The sequence below is a fragment of the Eremomyces bilateralis genome (genome assembly GCF_010015585.1).
Source record: "Eremomyces bilateralis CBS 781.70 unplaced genomic scaffold P152scaffold_2, whole genome shotgun sequence".
NCBI lineage: Eukaryota > Fungi > Ascomycota > Dothideomycetes > Eremomycetales > Eremomycetaceae > Eremomyces > Eremomyces bilateralis.
Window position 1 is genome coordinate 1271352 of NW_022985068.1, and position 16685 is coordinate 1288036.

Consider the following 16685-nt stretch of genomic DNA (forward strand, 5'->3'; position numbering starts at 1 on the left):
AGCCGCGATACAGACACCAGGTCCCTTCTGCCCAAGTGTCTGAGGGCCATTCCGCGCTTTCCTCGCACCTTATCCCAGCATATTCCCTATCCTGACCTAAGGCTCCGGGTGGCTCCGGGTAGCTCTTTGATCAGTGACGAGCCAGAAATTATATCGATGGTGCAGGCAAAACCCGAATGTGAAGCCCATCACACCCTAGTCGCCTCCAATCTGCCTCCAAGATTCGACGACTAGGACCCTTTCGAAATTGACTGTCCATCTTCGCTAGTCCCTCTCTTCACCCCTCTGCCGTCCTCGTCGCACTCCAGTACCCCCCAGTACCTACAACCACCCTCCCCGCGCCCCTCTCCAACTCCGGCATCGCCCCGACGACTTCCCGCGCCAAGATATCGCGAAACCGCGCATACGCATCCGACCGTCCCTTCAGTGTCTGGTTCATCCGCTGCGCCAGCTCGACGAACTCCCGCGTGTAGATGTCCGGGTTGCGGCCGCTTTGCACGTAGTCAATCACTTCGGGAGGGAGCTGCACCGTCACGGTGGGGGCGGTGCGGGAGAGTTGGAGGAGGTGGGTAAGGAGGTGGGTGCTGGGGAGGTTAGTTGAGCCCGGGAGAGATGGACGGAAGGGAGGGGAGGGGGAACGTACATATGCCGTTGCATTGTGTCGATGGTGACTTGGCCTTCATGGGCTCCGGTGCATACTATCAGTTGGTAGAGCTCTTGAACGACGGCTCTCATTTGATCTGGAGGTGTGGTTAGCCATCACATTCTGGTAAGCATTTGTGTGGAAATTAACCATCCACTTTCCTCAACTCGGGGTCTGCCATAGTGAGTAGATGCGAAAAAAGGCTTTAAATCAGCTAGACTGAATGCGCTGCATTAAATAACAGAACTCTATCATAATTTAATTCTTGCTTGGAGCTTCAGTTGACTTCGATGTTGAAGTGTAGCTATATTGATGCCTTACAGTGCCTGAGGCACTAAGCTTAGTCAGCTTCGCTGATTGACCGGAATGACGACTCCCTTTGAGATGCCAATGCAATACGCTCTAATGAAGTACCGGTATTGGACAGGCATCCATTCTCTAGTTGATACATTTTGGACACTTTCTCATTATATGGCAATTCAGACGAAAAAGAGCTAGGATGTGCCATCGTGGCAAACGTGGAAGATGCAGCGGCCAGCCTTAACCGTTTCAGCACCTTCATTGGAAATAGGAACACCATCAAAGTCGACCGCAGACGTCTCTGACAAGGCGACTACAGCTTTCGTCCGGCGTACACTATGCTCTCAGAACAACACGGGAGATCTGGGCCGAGTGACGCCGCGCCCGGTTGAGGAGTTGCTACCGCCATTGACCAGCTCAAACGATGTGGACCTTCAGCTTTACGGGTTCATTGCGATCATTATCAAGGAGTTCGTGTATAGTTGGTATTCGAAAATTACGCCCGATCACACCTTTGTGGACGAGGCAATCCGAATCGTTGCACACTGCACGCGCGCATTGGAACAACGGCTTCGACAAGTCGACTTAGAATCGCTTCTCTTAGACGAGATCCCAGATTTGATCGATGCGCATGTTACCGGTATGTGTTGCTCAGGTTGTGAAACCTCTTCCAGTTGAATTCATGGCGCTAAATAACATCGCTCCTTTACAGCCTACCGTGTCGCGCACCAATCCGCCGACTTGCATCCCTACTCTGCTGGAGCAAGGCAGGTCTATCACACCCTCAACCCGCATCCAGCACTATCGCCCGCACCGGTGCCTGCGAACCCGGAAACTGTTCGCGAACAAGAACGGAATGAGGAGGCGTGGCGTCATTTGTTGGTGCAGGGAGTATTGGCGGTACTCCTCCCAACGGAAGATCTCGAGAATCGTTGCCTTCATGCGTTAGTAACGGAAAGTTTGGCCGAAATGATCCTTGGCACAGGGGTCAGCGGAAGAGTCTGTGAGGGATGGGTACTGTGGGAAGGCATTACGAAAGCCATCGGGGCTGCGAAGTCACGTTCAACCGACTTGAAAGAGATGAAGAGGAGCAAACGAAGGTTGGGCTCGTTGGGTCGGCTCGAACGCTTTGGGTTACTCTCCTCGCACGGCGCTGATAAGTTTCCGAGAAGAGCATCCAGCTGGACATCTCTATCCGGATCTGTTTCAGCGTGGTTTTGGATTGCTGCCCAATATGTATTTTTGGCGTTTACGGCATTACGCGGGGCGATCATTGCATTTGCAACATCATCCTCCTTACCGGCAAGAGGGGCAGCGATCGCAAAATCACCATCCGTCGAAGTCGCGCATAGCGAAATTCCCTCATTCAAATCCGAAAGTGGAAGACAGGCCCCGGAATCGCTGCGACCTATTGTAAGCATGAAGGCATGGGCGTGCTTTGCGAACCTAATCGAGCTGGATGACTGCATGCCATGGTTAAGTGGCTTTATTGCGATTCTCTATACGGGAGTGGTGGAGGGGCCGGGTCGGTTGGGTTACACAGACGGCACATTGGACAGGTAAGTGGACATGTCTTTCATTTCTCACTCGTGTTTTACCCAGTCAATGGTCATGATTGTCGTGATTTTCCTCTTCGTTCCGGACATATCCGTTGCGAAACCTAGCCGGACGATTAAAACTGGTCGGCAATCCTGCCACGGTTGCTCGGTGAAAAGATTGGCTTCATTCGCATCGTCGAGCCGACCCAGCGGGCACGGGCAAAGGCAACCCGCATACGGGAGGAGTCAAGTGACCTGGCGCCAGCCAGTCATCTCACAGGATGGCTTCTCTTATCGAACCCCCCTTGCCCTCCATTTCTGGTGTCCGTGTGCAAGGGCGTTACTGATGGAGGGTGGAGGGGCCCACCCCTCCCGTCTGCAACTCGGGCGCCCAGGCGCCCACTACAGAACGTGCCAGGAATTCCCCGCTTGCCTCCAATGTCGCAGCCCAACGGGCAAGGGTCCCACTCTGGCTTTTCTTCATTACAAGCATTCTTTGCATCTTCATTTGCTGGAGTATGCCGGGCTTGAAATTGATAACGGACACCGGTCTTTTTTTCGCCTGAAAACAAGGGAAGAGCGGATATGCAACAAAAGCCAAAAAGATTGAAGCTACTCCTTGACTTTACGACCCGGACAGGGTCTGCCGGACATCATACCAATCCTTTTTGAGATGCCGAGCTTTCCACTTGCTGCTTGTTTCACCCTCGACTCCATGATTGATCAGCAATTCTCTCACGCTTCGGTCGATGCTAGCATGGGAATATCCAATCGTCGTCTAATCATGCTATATGATGCTGAGCAAGATATACGACTCCGCACTATGTGCAAAGAGCAGTGTATTTCGTCATGGCAATCAATGGCTGATTTCAAGCTGACTGCGGACTTGCCTCGTCTCCTTCGATGCGACGTATTGGAACTCACCTGTCAAATTTCATGGATACGCGCCCGCCTGATCTGATACCAGATATTCGGGACGAGCAGCGGCCCGCCCATGTCTGCAGGATAGCGAGCGTGCTCGTTTTGTGCATTAATTCCCTGGCGACTACGACGTTGGTCATAGCTTTTGGTGGCTTTGTGAGGTTGAGTGATATCTATCATTCTCTCTCAATTACAAGGGACCTGGTCATTCCACAAAGTCGATACGCCATGAATGTCAACGCCTCGGATCGAGCTCTCTTGCGAGCTCAGCACCTCAACGGTTCTGTTTTAGCGAGATGACGACCATGCTACTTCTATGTTCCACCATTCGGTGCCTTGCGCTGGACGACACCATTACACATCTCAACGCTAAGGATCGGCTTATTCGTCCCTTGAGGCAGGTCTTACCTCTGGATCTTTGCGGCAATGGCACTACACGACCAAATCCCCTAGCATTGTTGAGTCGCTAGTTATGAGTTCTAGACGACAAAGAATTGGTTGCGCTCGATTTTGGATGGTTTCAACATTCCGATCCCGCCATGGTCCCAAGGATGCCAAAAAACTCTTGACCAAGGATACACACAGCCGATGCCCACATCCATCTACCAGCGTCATCGATTTGCCGTCAATCCTTCCTTCCTTACATCGTCATCGGTCCCGTCTCTTAGTGCGCCTGGGGAGGTCTATGCTACTAGGATGGAGCGGGGAGACACTTCCCCGGGCGCCTCATTCTCTTGGTGGCGATCAAACGGCTAGGACCCGTACACGCTTTTGATCGTCTCAGCAAGGCGGAATACGACCTGTATATTCCATTGTTGATTTACCATGGCCTTTGTCGAAGACAAGTGACGTGTAAAACGGATATCTCAAAACGAGATAGTCGCACAGAAACGATTCCAACCAGCCGACCAACCTTCTTTCCACCAACCGTAGACAAGCCAACACCTGGCTGTCATGGCGCTCACAGGGAATTGACGCCGTCCCTGGGGTATTCGAATTCGGCACCTCCTTGCATGTTTCGCAGCATCATCGTCCTTCAGCTTCATCCAATTGCGGACCTCGTACACATCAGTGCTCTTGCCACAATCAAAAGCCATCTAATGAATCTTCTAAACATTCCGTTATTCCACGCTTGTCTCACTTTTCAACAGCAACAATTGCGCTACCCATTCTCAAATTGTCCGGACGAACCAATCATTACCTATCTTGTTCTTGGATGCAGGCTTCCCTTGCACCGCCTTTGCGGTAGCTCATGTGCCGTTGATATCGAAAAGTCCAGTTTCATTTCTGCGCATTTACTGACCAATGCTTTCATCTATCAGAATCCTTTCTAACCACGTCCAAACGTTGCTCCGCGCTCCAACCCTTCTGCCCACACTTCTCCGCAATGCCCGCTCGGCGCTGTTTCCCAATAACAGTCCCCCCCCTACGAGAACCGTGCCATCCATCGAGGAGCAGCTCGCTATCCGCCGGAAATGCGCGGAGACGATCGCTGGCTTGATCCCACCCTTCGTATCTGCCGTGTACTTTTCCAAAGAGAAGGTTGAGGATGGTCCGAGGCGGGTCGGAAGGGCTCCTGATGAAAAGAAGACTTCGGCTGTGGATGAGATCGAGGTGATTCTGAAGGTCTTCGGAGATACGTATATGAATAAGCATCTCATCTTTGGTGTCATCGAGTTGGTTGTCATTCGACTCTTGCCGGAGATGGCAGAGTTGGGAGTTGAAGGTCTGATGGCGGAGCGGTTGGGAGAAGTATGAAGTGCAAATCGGTTCTTTTCTGTTTTGGAGTGAGCTCGTCAGTTTGAAGATACCCTTAATAGCATATTCGTAATTCAATGGAAATTTTGCACGATACGAAATGAGCCATTCGAGTTGTTTACAAGCGCCATCAATTCCTCTAAGAAATCGTTCATTCGCAGGCTTTGAAAGGCTTTATCTGGACGCGGATGGATCCCGAAGCCTTCCATGAGCCCTGCGAATGCAAGTCGTTACATATAAACAATGAAGCCGCCGAGACGCAACGTAAATACATATCCTTCTCCACGTCTCACGCTTCCTGATATCCTGTTAGGGCAAGGGCCACGAGTCAGCGACGTCTATGGCTCCTTAATATGGCCCTAGACTTCACCCAGTCCACGATTCCCTCGAAACCGAAATGCAAAGTCACATATAATCGCCCAAAATGACCCTGATGAAACTCCAGATAGCACATGCAATAGCCCTGAGAAACCCAATACAGATGAGGACTGAAAAAACGGAGAATGGCTCCGCGCGGGCGGATAAACCGTCTTTGGTTTGGAAGATTTGTGGTGATGATGATCGAAATGTTTTGGAGTTCCCCCAAAGGTCCCTTGCGAGACGTGCGTCCTTGACCTGTACCAGTGCCCCTTGATGTTTCCGATGCCCATGATCCCTATATCCCGTTCCCATCCCTGCCCAGAGTCTCCGATACCGAAAGGAGATACACTCGCTGTGCAAGATAAATGACGCTAGCCTGTTAATGGCGAATAAGTGAGGAAGGTGAAAGGGTAGAAGCGCAAAAACGAAATGTACACAAATAAATGATGGTAACTGTAGATCCAAAAACAAAAGACGCAGAATGATGACGAAAGCATGACTTCTGCGGAACTGAAGCCGGTGTCAGAATGTAATCGTTAGAACGATGCAGGTGTGGGATTTTTCGGTACTCAAACAGAGTAATCGTTTGCGGCGTTGTTGAACCGCCGATGCCAGTGCGGATAAACAAATCGCATGCGGGTTCAAGTGCTTGATATCGGTTTGCGTGTCCATATCCCAGTTGCACGTCAACGCCACTTTCTAGTCTCTCATGCCCTCGCTTATGGCAACACCAAGGCCGATACCGAGTTGCTGAACGCCTCCTGGCTGCGAAAAGGACTGGCGTCTCAACTTCAACTTCTCCATCAACTTCCCGATTGTCACGTACTCTTGCGGCTCAACCAGTCCGCTCGGTTGATGCTGGAAGAACTGCATCACCACTTCAAGTGCTCGTCGGGCATCTTCTTGGCTGGGGCTACCGGCTGCTGGCTGAGGCGTCGAGTTGAGCACCGCCCGATGTTGAATAGGGCTGAATGCGCTCTCCGTGGAGGAATTCGGTGCAGTTGTGACACTAGCTGGCGTGATTGGAGACGATTGGTGCATACGGTCGAGCCGGGTCTGGACGTGGGGCATCAGGACGGGTGACGGAGAGTGAACTGGTTGGTGCTGCGCCGTCGTAAGAGGCGGAAGAGCAGATGATGCTGACATTGAAGGAGGCGGCATCTCAGATGCGCTGGTAGCTGCGGCTTCCAGTTGTTCCTCGGCGGATGGCAGCGGGTTCGACGAAAGCTCGCCCATCGGCGAGTCGCGCGCTGTCGATGGTATGTACTTTGGTGTTAAGGAATCTGACGTCGGACCCGTGCTGGGAGTGAAGGCTTGTGGTTCGATGCCCAGCATTGGGAACGTCTGGCTGCGAGGACGTTGGAAGCCGTTCGAGCCGGGTGTAGTGCTACCGCTGACCGATGTCATACGACCTTTGGTTGGAACGAAAGGACTCTGTCCGGTCGCGGATTCCGGAGAGAAAAAAGGCGAAGTCGGGCTTGTAGGACCTGGAGAGAACGAAGACGGAGCCGCGTCAGTAAATACAGAAGACAGAGACGTATTGCTTTGCGAGTGGAAAGGCCGGTGGTTTTGTTGGGCCTGGTTAAAATCGAAGAAATGATCTGGACTTTCAGCCTTCCCAGCGCCGGCTCCTTCTTCTGTTTTGGTCACCGCCATAGCCAAATCGATAGGAGAGACGGTGCCGGCTGGATCCGGCGTAGTAGGCGAAATTCCTCCGGGGGTTTGAGACTGCGAAGCAGGATTGGACTGGTCCTCCGAGTCTTCTGCTATCGAGCCTTTCCGCGACTTCGAGCCTAGCAGGTTGTTCTTCGCACGGAACTTGTTTAACCAGGAGTTGCTGTTTGCCTTAGCCTGACCCTCTGAGGTGCCCAGTGCCGTCGCAAAGTACCGGAACCGCTCTCGAATCTCTTGGTCCGAAATGGCCATTCCACGTTTGTTTTGCTGGTTTCGCGCCCAGGTAGAAACAGCACGTTCAAGATCCTGGGACTTGCCTTTGCTCTTCTTCGCAGGGGAACGACTTCCATCTTCTTGGTAGAGATACTTTTCTTTGTTCCTCAGGACTTTGGAGACCGTGCTAGGCGACATTAGAACACTGATCCACAACATCACTAGTCTCCTCAAGCATACCTTCGTTCGACACCGAACATGGCTGAGCAGCTAATCTTAGCATTGCGCATTCCTTGCAGCTAGAGAGAAACTTACCACCAATTTCCGTCTGCTTCACATTCGGATGCTCCTCATGGTACAGACACATCCTTCTCCGGTCTGTATCAGTCAGCGTCTTCCGAGGCGTCGACGTTCTTGAGCTGGTCGACGTCGCAGAGATCGGCGTTGAGGCCGGCGCAACAGGCACCGCTGGCGTTGTGCTTGGATAAATGGGAGGCACGTAGGTGGACTGGCTCGTGAGCATACTGGGCCACTGTTGCTGTTGCGGCATGACCAGCGGCTGGAGTTGGTGAGTTGGTCGCGGCGGAGGCATCGTCGACGGCATGCCATGAGTGTACATTGGCTCCATTGGCATCGGAGCAAATGCGAAACCCGGATACTCGTGCACAGGAGATTGATGCACTGAGTGCGGATAGGGATTCCCGTTGGTGTCGACCCAATTGCCACCACCATCATGATATCCCCCGGTGCTCCCTGGCTCTTGATGTTGCTGGTGATCATGATCCATCGCGATTCCTGGTGTGTATGAAGCTAACCAACTTCCCGCTCAGTTGCAGAAAACAATTGGCGAAGTTCCAATTCAGAAATGGTCCGAAATATTCGTTTGACCCTTCAATCCACTTCAGGGAGCAGGCGGCCTAGGGCTGCACGGCGTTTCCTGGGGAAAGGAACCTTTGACCCGGAAGACTGCATGCAGCAAGTGGGCGGTTCCTGATGTAGTGAAGCGAAGGACGAGCGTGTTTGCCGGGTTTTGGTCTAGTACCACGGGCAAGCCGGTGCAACTGGGGCGTAGATGGCGGCCGAGGACCCAACCGAAGGGAATTGGGAAAGAGGACGGCACAAAAAATAAGGTGAATGCGGAGCTGCGAGGCACCAACACGTCAACCCTACATGTGGTGCAGCAGTATCGCAGAAGGAAATGAAGATGCAAGAGAGCTGCAGGATGAGGAGGAGGATGTATATGGTTGGATAAGTGGAGGAAGGTTGAGCATAAGCCGGCGACGGAGTGGTGGTGGGGGAGGACAAGGAGGTTAAGCCTGGCTCCAGCAAATCGACTTGCAACAACTCCTTATTACACAGTACTGCTCCCTCAGGCGGACAACACACTGGCGTTTTTAGCAGTTAGACCTAATTATCCAGTCAACGTCGACGGAGCGGAGCGACGCGAGAGCGGGAGCACTGCGGGAGGATTGCTATAAGCGCGGGTGCCTCGCCGATTTTGTTTCCTGCTTAGTGCTTAGGGCGACGGATCCCCGAGATCGACTTGGGGTTCTGATCGAATCTCTTTGAACCCACACCTGTGATTTGAGTCTAGCGTTCGGTAGAGCAGATAACTATTGACGATCCGGGCAGGGAGCACCATTTTCACAGGCAGGCGACGGAGACGAGATCCGAATCCCTGCCAATTGCGTGCCCAAAAGAATCAATGAGGTGGAGAACTGGAGATAATGTTTTAGCCAGGAAAAGACTGTCACCAGGTGTAAAAAAACGAAGAAGCGACTTCTTCATGGAGTATTGGGCGGTCGTAGCAACGCAGTAACTACCCGTACTGGTTGGTGAAGACGAGGTCGCATCCAAGGAGCACAGAGCGCCCGTCGTGGGCTGTCAATCGAAGGTCGACTTCAAGCCCCCAAGGACTGGGCGCCCTGTTTCGGTCTTGCTCGCTGCTGAGGGCTGCTGCATCCCTTAGGTCTGGCGCATTTTCCCAGCAGTCTCTTTTCTCAACAGTGCAAATGCCCAATAATGATCTCCCGCCAATTTGCCTGAATATCTGGGCTTCTGCGCCCCAGATACCACCATAGACAGCCCCACTGCGTCGCCGGCCGGGGCCCCTGGGCTCTGGTGGCAGATTGGCAGCCGGACGAGGGTCCCCATGCTCCATGGCTTTCTCGTGAGCCTGGGTGGGACCATGGGGGCTGGCCATTGGGGGGACGGGGAGGAACATGCACATTGCGGACGAGGAGCCCCTGGCAAATGGGATGCTCTGGCGATAGTGTCTAGTGTGAGCGCCAAAAGGGCATCCCCACCAGTCAAGCATGCCGAGATCGCCTGCATCCTCAAAAGTTGTAACTGTGCCTCTCGTTCAGGAATAATATGCTTCAGTACCGAGTATCGTGATGGAAATCAAGAAGCGTTGAGACTGGGGGAGAGTAGGGAATATCGGGAATCAAAGTTGTACTCGGAGCCCCAGGTAGACGCAAGAAATGGGTTGAAGAGGCACTGGGACATCAAATCACTCCCTATCCTCCTCGAACTAGGATGGATCCTTCAAGGACTGAGCTCACTGAAAGCTTTCAAATCATCTCGAATGACAACTGAAACCCTAGATACTGCTTTGTCAAGCCAATGTTATTCTCGTTCCAACAAGTGTCTCCAACCCGGACCCAATGGCGGCGTAGAGATCCAATGAAGCACTCTGTATGGAACGCTGTAGCTTTCACGTTTGTTCATGATGGCTTCCTTGGAACGCGTCTTCCCGATGACGGAGCCTTTCTTCCCTTGTCGTGTTCTGCTCCAATTGAGACTATCGACCTCAATTTTCAGGTGCTCCTAACGGAATCGAACTGGAGGTGAGTGGGAAAGTCGATACCGAACCTTGTCAACTTTCGTTCCGGGATATCAGGGCCTCAAGGAAGTTCGTGGAGGTCGGTATCCGTCATGCTCATGCATGCAGTGATGCCTTCTGGGCCGGTCCATCCTTGGGCCACGAGATCAACCATACCTGCGACCCGCTGCGTGCACGAACGGTCCGATAATTAAACCACTAACCATCGGCTCAACGAGGAGATTCTTTCCTTCGAAAAACATTGTCTTGCGGCGCAGGCTGTCAGGCATCGCTCAATAATCGATGGGACTAGATTGTCCCGCTGCGGGCGCGATTTCTCCCGCAGTCCCGCTCGAAGGATGCTACGAAATCCTTGAATGAGGCGAGTGGGTTGTGGGGGGCATGTCAACCCCCCCCGATAACCCGGCGAGAAGACCCCCCTCCTCATCAGCAATTGACAATTCGGCATGAACACGCTCGGTCCACCTGCAGCTCTGGGCCCTCTGACTGGTTGAGAAAGGCGGTGATCACCCCTGTAAATCGGTGCATTTCCCATATTCCGCGAAAACGACGGCCGTTGATTGGCGGCCCGGCGCAAAAAAAAGTCAAAGAAATGGAATTTGAGGCACAATTGTTGAGCGCGGGCATCAGGGTAGAGGAATGTGTCCCGTCCTTAACGCTCGCCCCATCTCGATAGAATGATCGTCACAGTGAAACGATTGCAGAAGCTAGAAGACCGAAGAATGAACAGTGCTCTCCGATGCGGGTGAAAATGGCCTGACCATAACACCGTTCAGCTAGGAAAGGTTCCACCCGTCAGATTCTGGGCAGACGACCAACTATTGGTTCCAGAAGAGTCCGCATCGCTATGATCGTTGGCTCTGTTTCCTTTCCTATCTGCCTCCACGAGGCCCAAAACGGTGAGGCTCGTGGGATCAGCGTGCGATGAAAATATCTCTGGGTGGAATAAGCATCTTCATTGGTGATGTTTCCGCGGAACACAAATGGAAGTTGGAACGGCGCGACAAGTTAGTTGAACCTTTCAGTGATGTTGGATTTTGAACGCCTCTCATTGTTCTGGCTATCGTAGCGAGCAGCGACTCGGAACCAAGGACATTTCGATAGCTCTCGTGTCCCAGATTTTTATCCCGTGAATATTGACGAGGATTTTGATGATTCCCGCCCGTTCCGCGATGCGCGGCACAGCTGATTCTCTTACATCGTACTCGTCGGGTGCCGGTTCCAACGCTGTGGGTATTTGCAATACAATTGAAGCCTCATGATCCCTTGTTCTCACCACTCAATTTGCAGTTTCGCCGCCCAGTCTTTTGACCGGTTGCTAGTAGCCGTTTAGCCATTCCGTCGTCGTTGATACTTATCGTTTGATGATGGTGACTGTCATGTGGTCAGTGGTGGGGTGCAGTCGGAGCCGACAGCCAACGATTCCTCGCTTTGCTGTCGCGGCTCAAATCCCATGATCACTTACTGATGTCTTCATCCGCTAGCTCGTGAGCCAAACCGACACGTTGGGGCTGATGCTTCACAGACTTCCCGTACACAATCGCCTGCTTGAATTGCTCCAGGATGCTTTTGTGAATCTGGCCGCACTGTTTCTATTGTCAATCTCGGGCCTCTGCATTTGTGTAACCTGATGACATACGAAGTCTTCCACTGTGCAGGCGTTTGCACGCAGTACCACGGGTTCGGAGTAATCGGGCATCTTTCCCTTGGGCTTCGTGTAAACCCGGCGGAGATTGAGCATCTCCCACATCTGCTCGAGTAACTCGTCGACGTTCCATCCATGCTCGGAGCTGATGGGACACGCGTGTGGGATCCGGTACAGGAGATCAAGCTCCTCAACGGAAATGGCATCGATCTTATTCAACGCATAAATGACGGGAATGTACGCTCTGCTCTTCGCTTCCAGGACGTCGATTAGGTCGTCAATTGTCGCATCGCACCGTATGGCAATGTCAGCGGAGTTGATCTTGTACTCCGACATCACCGCCTTGATCTCCTATTGCAAGTCAGTCATCACGAATGAGTCTAGAACGAGTAACGTACGTCATGGTCAATGTGGGTCAGCGGCACCGTGCTGGTAATTGCGAGGCCTCCCTTTTCCTTCTTTTTGAACGTGATGTTCGGCGGCTGCTTGTTGATTCGGATCCCAAAGCCCTCCAATTCGGTTTCGATGACACGTTTGTCGGTGAGCGGTTTGTTCACATCAAGGACGATGAAGATGAGATGGCAAGTCTTCGCAACCGCAATAACTTGACGACCTCGACCCTTACCGTCCTTCGCCCCCTGAATGATACCAGGCAGATCCAGCATCTGAATCTTCGCACCGTTGTAGACAACTTGACCAGGTACGGTGGTAAGCTACGTTCCATCAGCAGAGTCCGGCTTGGCAATATAATTATCCATACAGTTGTGAATTCATATGCCGCAGCTTCTGAATGTTGACCCGTCAAGCGACTCATAAGCGTACTTTTGCCCACGGACGGGAATCCGATAAATCCCCTGGAGTTCAGAGTTAACTTTTGAACTAGGTTAAGAAGACGGGGTTCCAACATACACGCTCGCCACACCAGTTCTTGCAACGTCGAATCCCACTACATGTCTATCTTAGCTCTTGCACCCCGTTGAAGGACTTCAACATGACTTACCTCCACCTCCGCCACCTCCGCCACTAGGAGTGAGAAGTTCACGTTTTAATTTGGCAAGCTTCGCTTTGAGTTGTCCTGGAATTGATGTTAGCACGTTTGCGTTGCGGATGCAGAAGACGGTGGGCTGTCCATACCTAAATGATACGATGTCGACTTGTTCTTTTGAGTCCGAGCCATCTATTTCATTGTGAGTTCGAATGCTTCAGTTCTGTTCTCGGCAGGCGAAAATACCTCGGACTCAACATCTTTGATCTAGATATGAGAATTAGCGATATGGATACAGGCCACAACACCAAGACTTCTCCCTTACCTTGTCCACAGTCGTCGACATCTTGGCTATCTGTCTCTATCCGATACGGAACTTTGATGAACTGGTTACAAGTTGGATCACGAATTTACTAGCAATAGCGATGGTTGTTCTGGATTTACGTGCAATATCAAAATTCGGAGGGGCAACTTTGAGGCAATGACGATCTTTTGCGATTTCAAATCTTGTTGCCTCAGGCATAATTTATATTCATAAGGCACTAATATTTGTTGCCCGACACAACTTCACCAAGCCTTGCTCAGTTCTGCGCTACGTTTATCTGAGTGTCCATTTCTAGTGGCAAGCATTATACACATTAGAACATCTCAAGAGACATATGAACATATCATATAGGAGATGACGGGGACGCATCCCAAAAGTATCAAGACACATCCCACCGATGTGGAGACGTCTGACTCACGTGACGTTAACATGTGCTCTGATTGGTTCATTTCAAAAAGAGAAAACTCATTCCCAATATACCGCCTGTTCATGTTCTAGGCACCCCATCCACTATTTTGGGCAATCCTCTCCACCTATTTTGGGCTTCTCAACGCCCGTCTTAGGCACTCCCACCGCCCTTCTGCAGTTTTTTCTAAACTGCCCCTTCCATTCCCTAACCACCAGAGCCCTAATATGAGGACAAATACCTCTAATATTTCGGTATGTATTTTCTTAAATAGATCAATCAGAGCACCGGATTCCTATGTGACGTAAATAAGATGCACCTACCCGTTGGTGGGGTGTGTCTCGTCTATCCTGGCACTTCTTGGGATATGTCCCGATCATTTTCCTATGGTATTACACTAATAGGTCTGTATCTAGTATACATAGTATCGGTTGCCCGGTCTCTCGAATTTGTTCTATCGCCATTGATCTGCCGTCATCGATCTCTTTTGTATTGACATCGACGATACCAATATCCCTTCTCACTATGATCTATCACTTAACGACCGCCTCCCCTCCCCGGATCCAGCTTCTGGCCAAGCTCGGAATACCAGTTACACAACATAACGTGGCTTGACTCCCCCGTATCTCGCTTGAAGATGTGACAGCCCTCTCGCTGCGCATTCGGAGGCGTGTACACTGCCGTTTGAATTAGCTCGTATTCTTCATGTCCTTTTCGCGCAACGAGGCCCGAAGAGGCATCATGACCGTTCAAGACTTTAGGGAAGGAGAGAGGGGGAGACGCACGATGCAGTGAACAGGTGAATTCCTCCGGATCCATGTTCTGGATGCAATGAAGCCCGAGTTGATCGGACATGTACGTGACCTCGTTCTCGTGATACACGGTCTCCTGGAGGACTTGCAAGGGCTGTGGGCGCGGGTCTGGCCACGCAAATCGGGTCTCCTTCAGAGAGCCACGTAGAACTTTCATGATGCAATGGGCATTCGCGTGGTCGTGGATAGGGCTTTGCTGGCCGGGGCTCCAGACCAGGAGAAGCTAGGGGAGGTCAATATTTTGGTCATAAAATCCGAGGGGTCGGTCGGCTTACGAGATTGCTGTTCGCGTTGCCTTTGTCGACGAGATTGCGAGTGTAGGCTCTACTCTTGTCGCCGAGTGCGTACTGCTTCCATTCGGATTCATCTGAGATGTATTTCTCCATTACGCCAATTAGTTCCTTCGGGTCAACCCCTTCGGAATTGATGCCAGCATCTGGCCCAAGGACTCTATTGAGATCTGCAACCAGGGTATGGAAGTGGTCCATATTGAATATTCGGTTCAGATGCTGTACGGCTGTCTTCAGACGTGGCTAGATTGTTCCTGTGGGTGAGGAAATCCAGCTCAAAATGATCATACGTGGCTGCAAAGAAGATATACAATACGTCCAAAGTCGGATGGATATTTATACCCAATTCCCAACAGAAGGCCGCCACTTCTGTCTACGGACACCGGTCAAGTGACGTATCCAACCTTTTTCGATAAAAGTCGTTCGCTGCGCCTGACAACGAATTTGGATCATGTCGGGCTACCGTTTGTAAAGCCTTTGACGATCTTTGGATGAGTAGAACAAACCAATGTAGTACTAACAAGGCATACGTCGCGGATTGGGTGGTCAACCATACGTTCCGGTGCCATAAATCGGCCAACGCAATCCGATGGACGATGCAACCAACGTCTCCGACAATCCAGAGTCCACATCTTTCCAAAGTCCACATGTCTGCTCCATGCTCGAACGAAAGGTGTCCTTCTAAAGGTGTCATTTTTAAGATGTCATATTTTCATGTTAGTTGCATGTACACGGGCTTTCTTAGGCCTTCTTAAGAGTCACATGAAGCTTTAGGAAGGTGAATTAAAAACAAATATGTCGATCGGGTTACATACGCATCATCACGACACGTGGAGGATACTTAATATTGAGAGGAGAGAAAACGAATAAGTATTTAATCGTCCTACACGTGAACCATCAGCTGTACTTTCCTTAAGGTTATCATTGAGATTGTCAAGCATCCCGCATCACACAAGCTTTCGTTCGCCGTTGGAATCAAACCGTTGGCGACCTTCCCCTCAAACCTCAGATATCACCAACGCAAGCCACCATGCAGTTCAACCTCATCAACGGACCACCAGACGCCACGGCCCCAAAATCGCCTCTCTCCGAGCCTTTCACTCTGACTGCGCTGCCAGACACCGACGTCTGGCGCACACCAGCCTCTGCCGGTGGTCGCGATAGCTTCGACGGCACGATCCTCGCCACTGAACTTCCCCTGAAATCCTTCCAACGAGCCCAGGTCACCGTGTCCGCCGACTGGAAGTCGCAGTACGCGCAGGCCGGGCTGATCTTCTACGACCCGTCTTCGCACCGTCCATGGATCAAAGCTGGGATCGAATTTAAGGACGGCGCGACCTTCGCGTCGGTGGTCGCGGCGAACCCGTACTCCGACTGGAGTTTGCTGCCTTGGGGGGAGAAGAGCGTGACGATTGAGTTTGAGAAGGTGCATGGGGCGCTGTGGGTTTACGGGCGCAAAGCTGAGGGGGAGAAGATCCCGATGAGAGAGACTACTTGGGCGTTTGAAAACGAGGACGCAAACATTGCGGTGGGAGTGTTGGTGGCAATGCCAAAAGGAGAGGATGGGGTGGAGAATGGTGGACAGTTGGATGTTCGGTTTGAGAATTTCACGATCGAGACTGCGTGAGATGCTGAGGTTTTCTATACCAACATCTCACAAAATACGACATCTTAGCGAGCCTTAGTTTTCCAATATAAACTTGCCTTGCTCCATTGTTCGGTTCAGATCCCAAATTTGGTGGATTGCGGTCATAGTGTGCGATCTGTCTTGAGCAGTTGAGCAGCAGTTCGATATGGGACCAGCCGCCGCTTGATAGGGGAAAGATGTATCCCGTATGTTTTGACTTTTGAGAGGATGTTTCTTGGAAAAGATAGGGTTAGAATTTCGATGTAGCACGATCTAATTATACCTAATCTGTATGGCAAGGTCGAAGGCCCTTGTCGCGGTGACGCCCCTTTCGCAAGGATGC

General features: G+C 51.6%; 7 protein-coding genes across 7 annotated transcripts; 3 read left to right on the plus strand and 4 right to left on the minus strand.

The window, feature by feature from the left end:
- Positions 1-277: 277 nt before the first annotated feature.
- Positions 278-756, minus strand: P152DRAFT_389179 (mediator of RNA polymerase II transcription subunit 10; the record flags this gene model as incomplete). Its single annotated transcript, XM_033675970.1, has 2 exons — positions 278-584; positions 644-756. Coding segments are annotated over 2 exons (420 nt in total), but the record flags the coding sequence as incomplete, so codon positions are not given.
- Positions 757-1039: 283 nt separating this feature from the next.
- P152DRAFT_124872 (uncharacterized protein) lies at positions 1040-2945 on the plus strand. The gene is made up of 2 exons (XM_033673726.1): positions 1040-1583; positions 1656-2945. Exons 1-2 carry the CDS (start codon positions 1169-1171, stop codon positions 2504-2506), a joined length of 1266 nt encoding a protein of 421 aa, XP_033538085.1. The 5' UTR covers positions 1040-1168; the 3' UTR covers positions 2507-2945.
- A 1762-nt stretch (positions 2946-4707) lies between these two features.
- P152DRAFT_389610 (uncharacterized protein) lies at positions 4708-5160 on the plus strand (the record flags this gene model as incomplete). Its single annotated transcript, XM_033675993.1, has 2 exons — positions 4708-4944; positions 4990-5160. 2 exons carry the CDS (start codon positions 4708-4710, stop codon positions 5158-5160), a joined length of 408 nt encoding a protein of 135 aa, XP_033538086.1.
- Positions 5161-6219: 1059 nt separating this feature from the next.
- On the minus strand, positions 6220-8194 carry P152DRAFT_446107 (uncharacterized protein; the record flags this gene model as incomplete). Its single annotated transcript, XM_033677901.1, has 3 exons — positions 6220-7594; positions 7648-7669; positions 7723-8194. 3 exons carry the CDS (start codon positions 8192-8194, stop codon positions 6220-6222), a joined length of 1869 nt encoding a protein of 622 aa, XP_033538087.1.
- A 3003-nt stretch (positions 8195-11197) lies between these two features.
- P152DRAFT_454721 (developmentally regulated GTP-binding protein 1) lies at positions 11198-13364 on the minus strand. The gene is made up of 10 exons (XM_033678642.1): positions 13208-13364; positions 13129-13149; positions 13032-13074; positions 12898-12972; positions 12807-12843; positions 12658-12751; positions 12296-12610; positions 11892-12248; positions 11718-11838; positions 11198-11626 (listed from the first exon to the last, which is right to left on the minus strand). The coding sequence occupies exons 1-10, from the start codon at positions 13226-13228 to the stop codon at positions 11607-11609; spliced, it is 1104 nt and encodes a 367-aa protein (XP_033538088.1). The 5' UTR covers positions 13229-13364; the 3' UTR covers positions 11198-11606.
- A 633-nt stretch (positions 13365-13997) lies between these two features.
- P152DRAFT_125074 (cysteine dioxygenase) lies at positions 13998-15000 on the minus strand. The gene is made up of 3 exons (XM_033673727.1): positions 14701-15000; positions 14399-14648; positions 13998-14290 (listed from the first exon to the last, which is right to left on the minus strand). The coding sequence occupies exons 1-3, from the start codon at positions 14911-14913 to the stop codon at positions 14151-14153; spliced, it is 603 nt and encodes a 200-aa protein (XP_033538089.1). The 5' UTR covers positions 14914-15000; the 3' UTR covers positions 13998-14150.
- Positions 15001-15520: 520 nt separating this feature from the next.
- Positions 15521-16570, plus strand: P152DRAFT_454724 (uncharacterized protein). Its single transcript, XM_033678643.1, has one exon. The coding sequence runs from the start codon at positions 15746-15748 to the stop codon at positions 16340-16342; it is 597 nt and encodes a 198-aa protein (XP_033538090.1). The 5' UTR covers positions 15521-15745; the 3' UTR covers positions 16343-16570.
- The last annotated feature ends 115 nt before the right edge of the window (positions 16571-16685 follow it).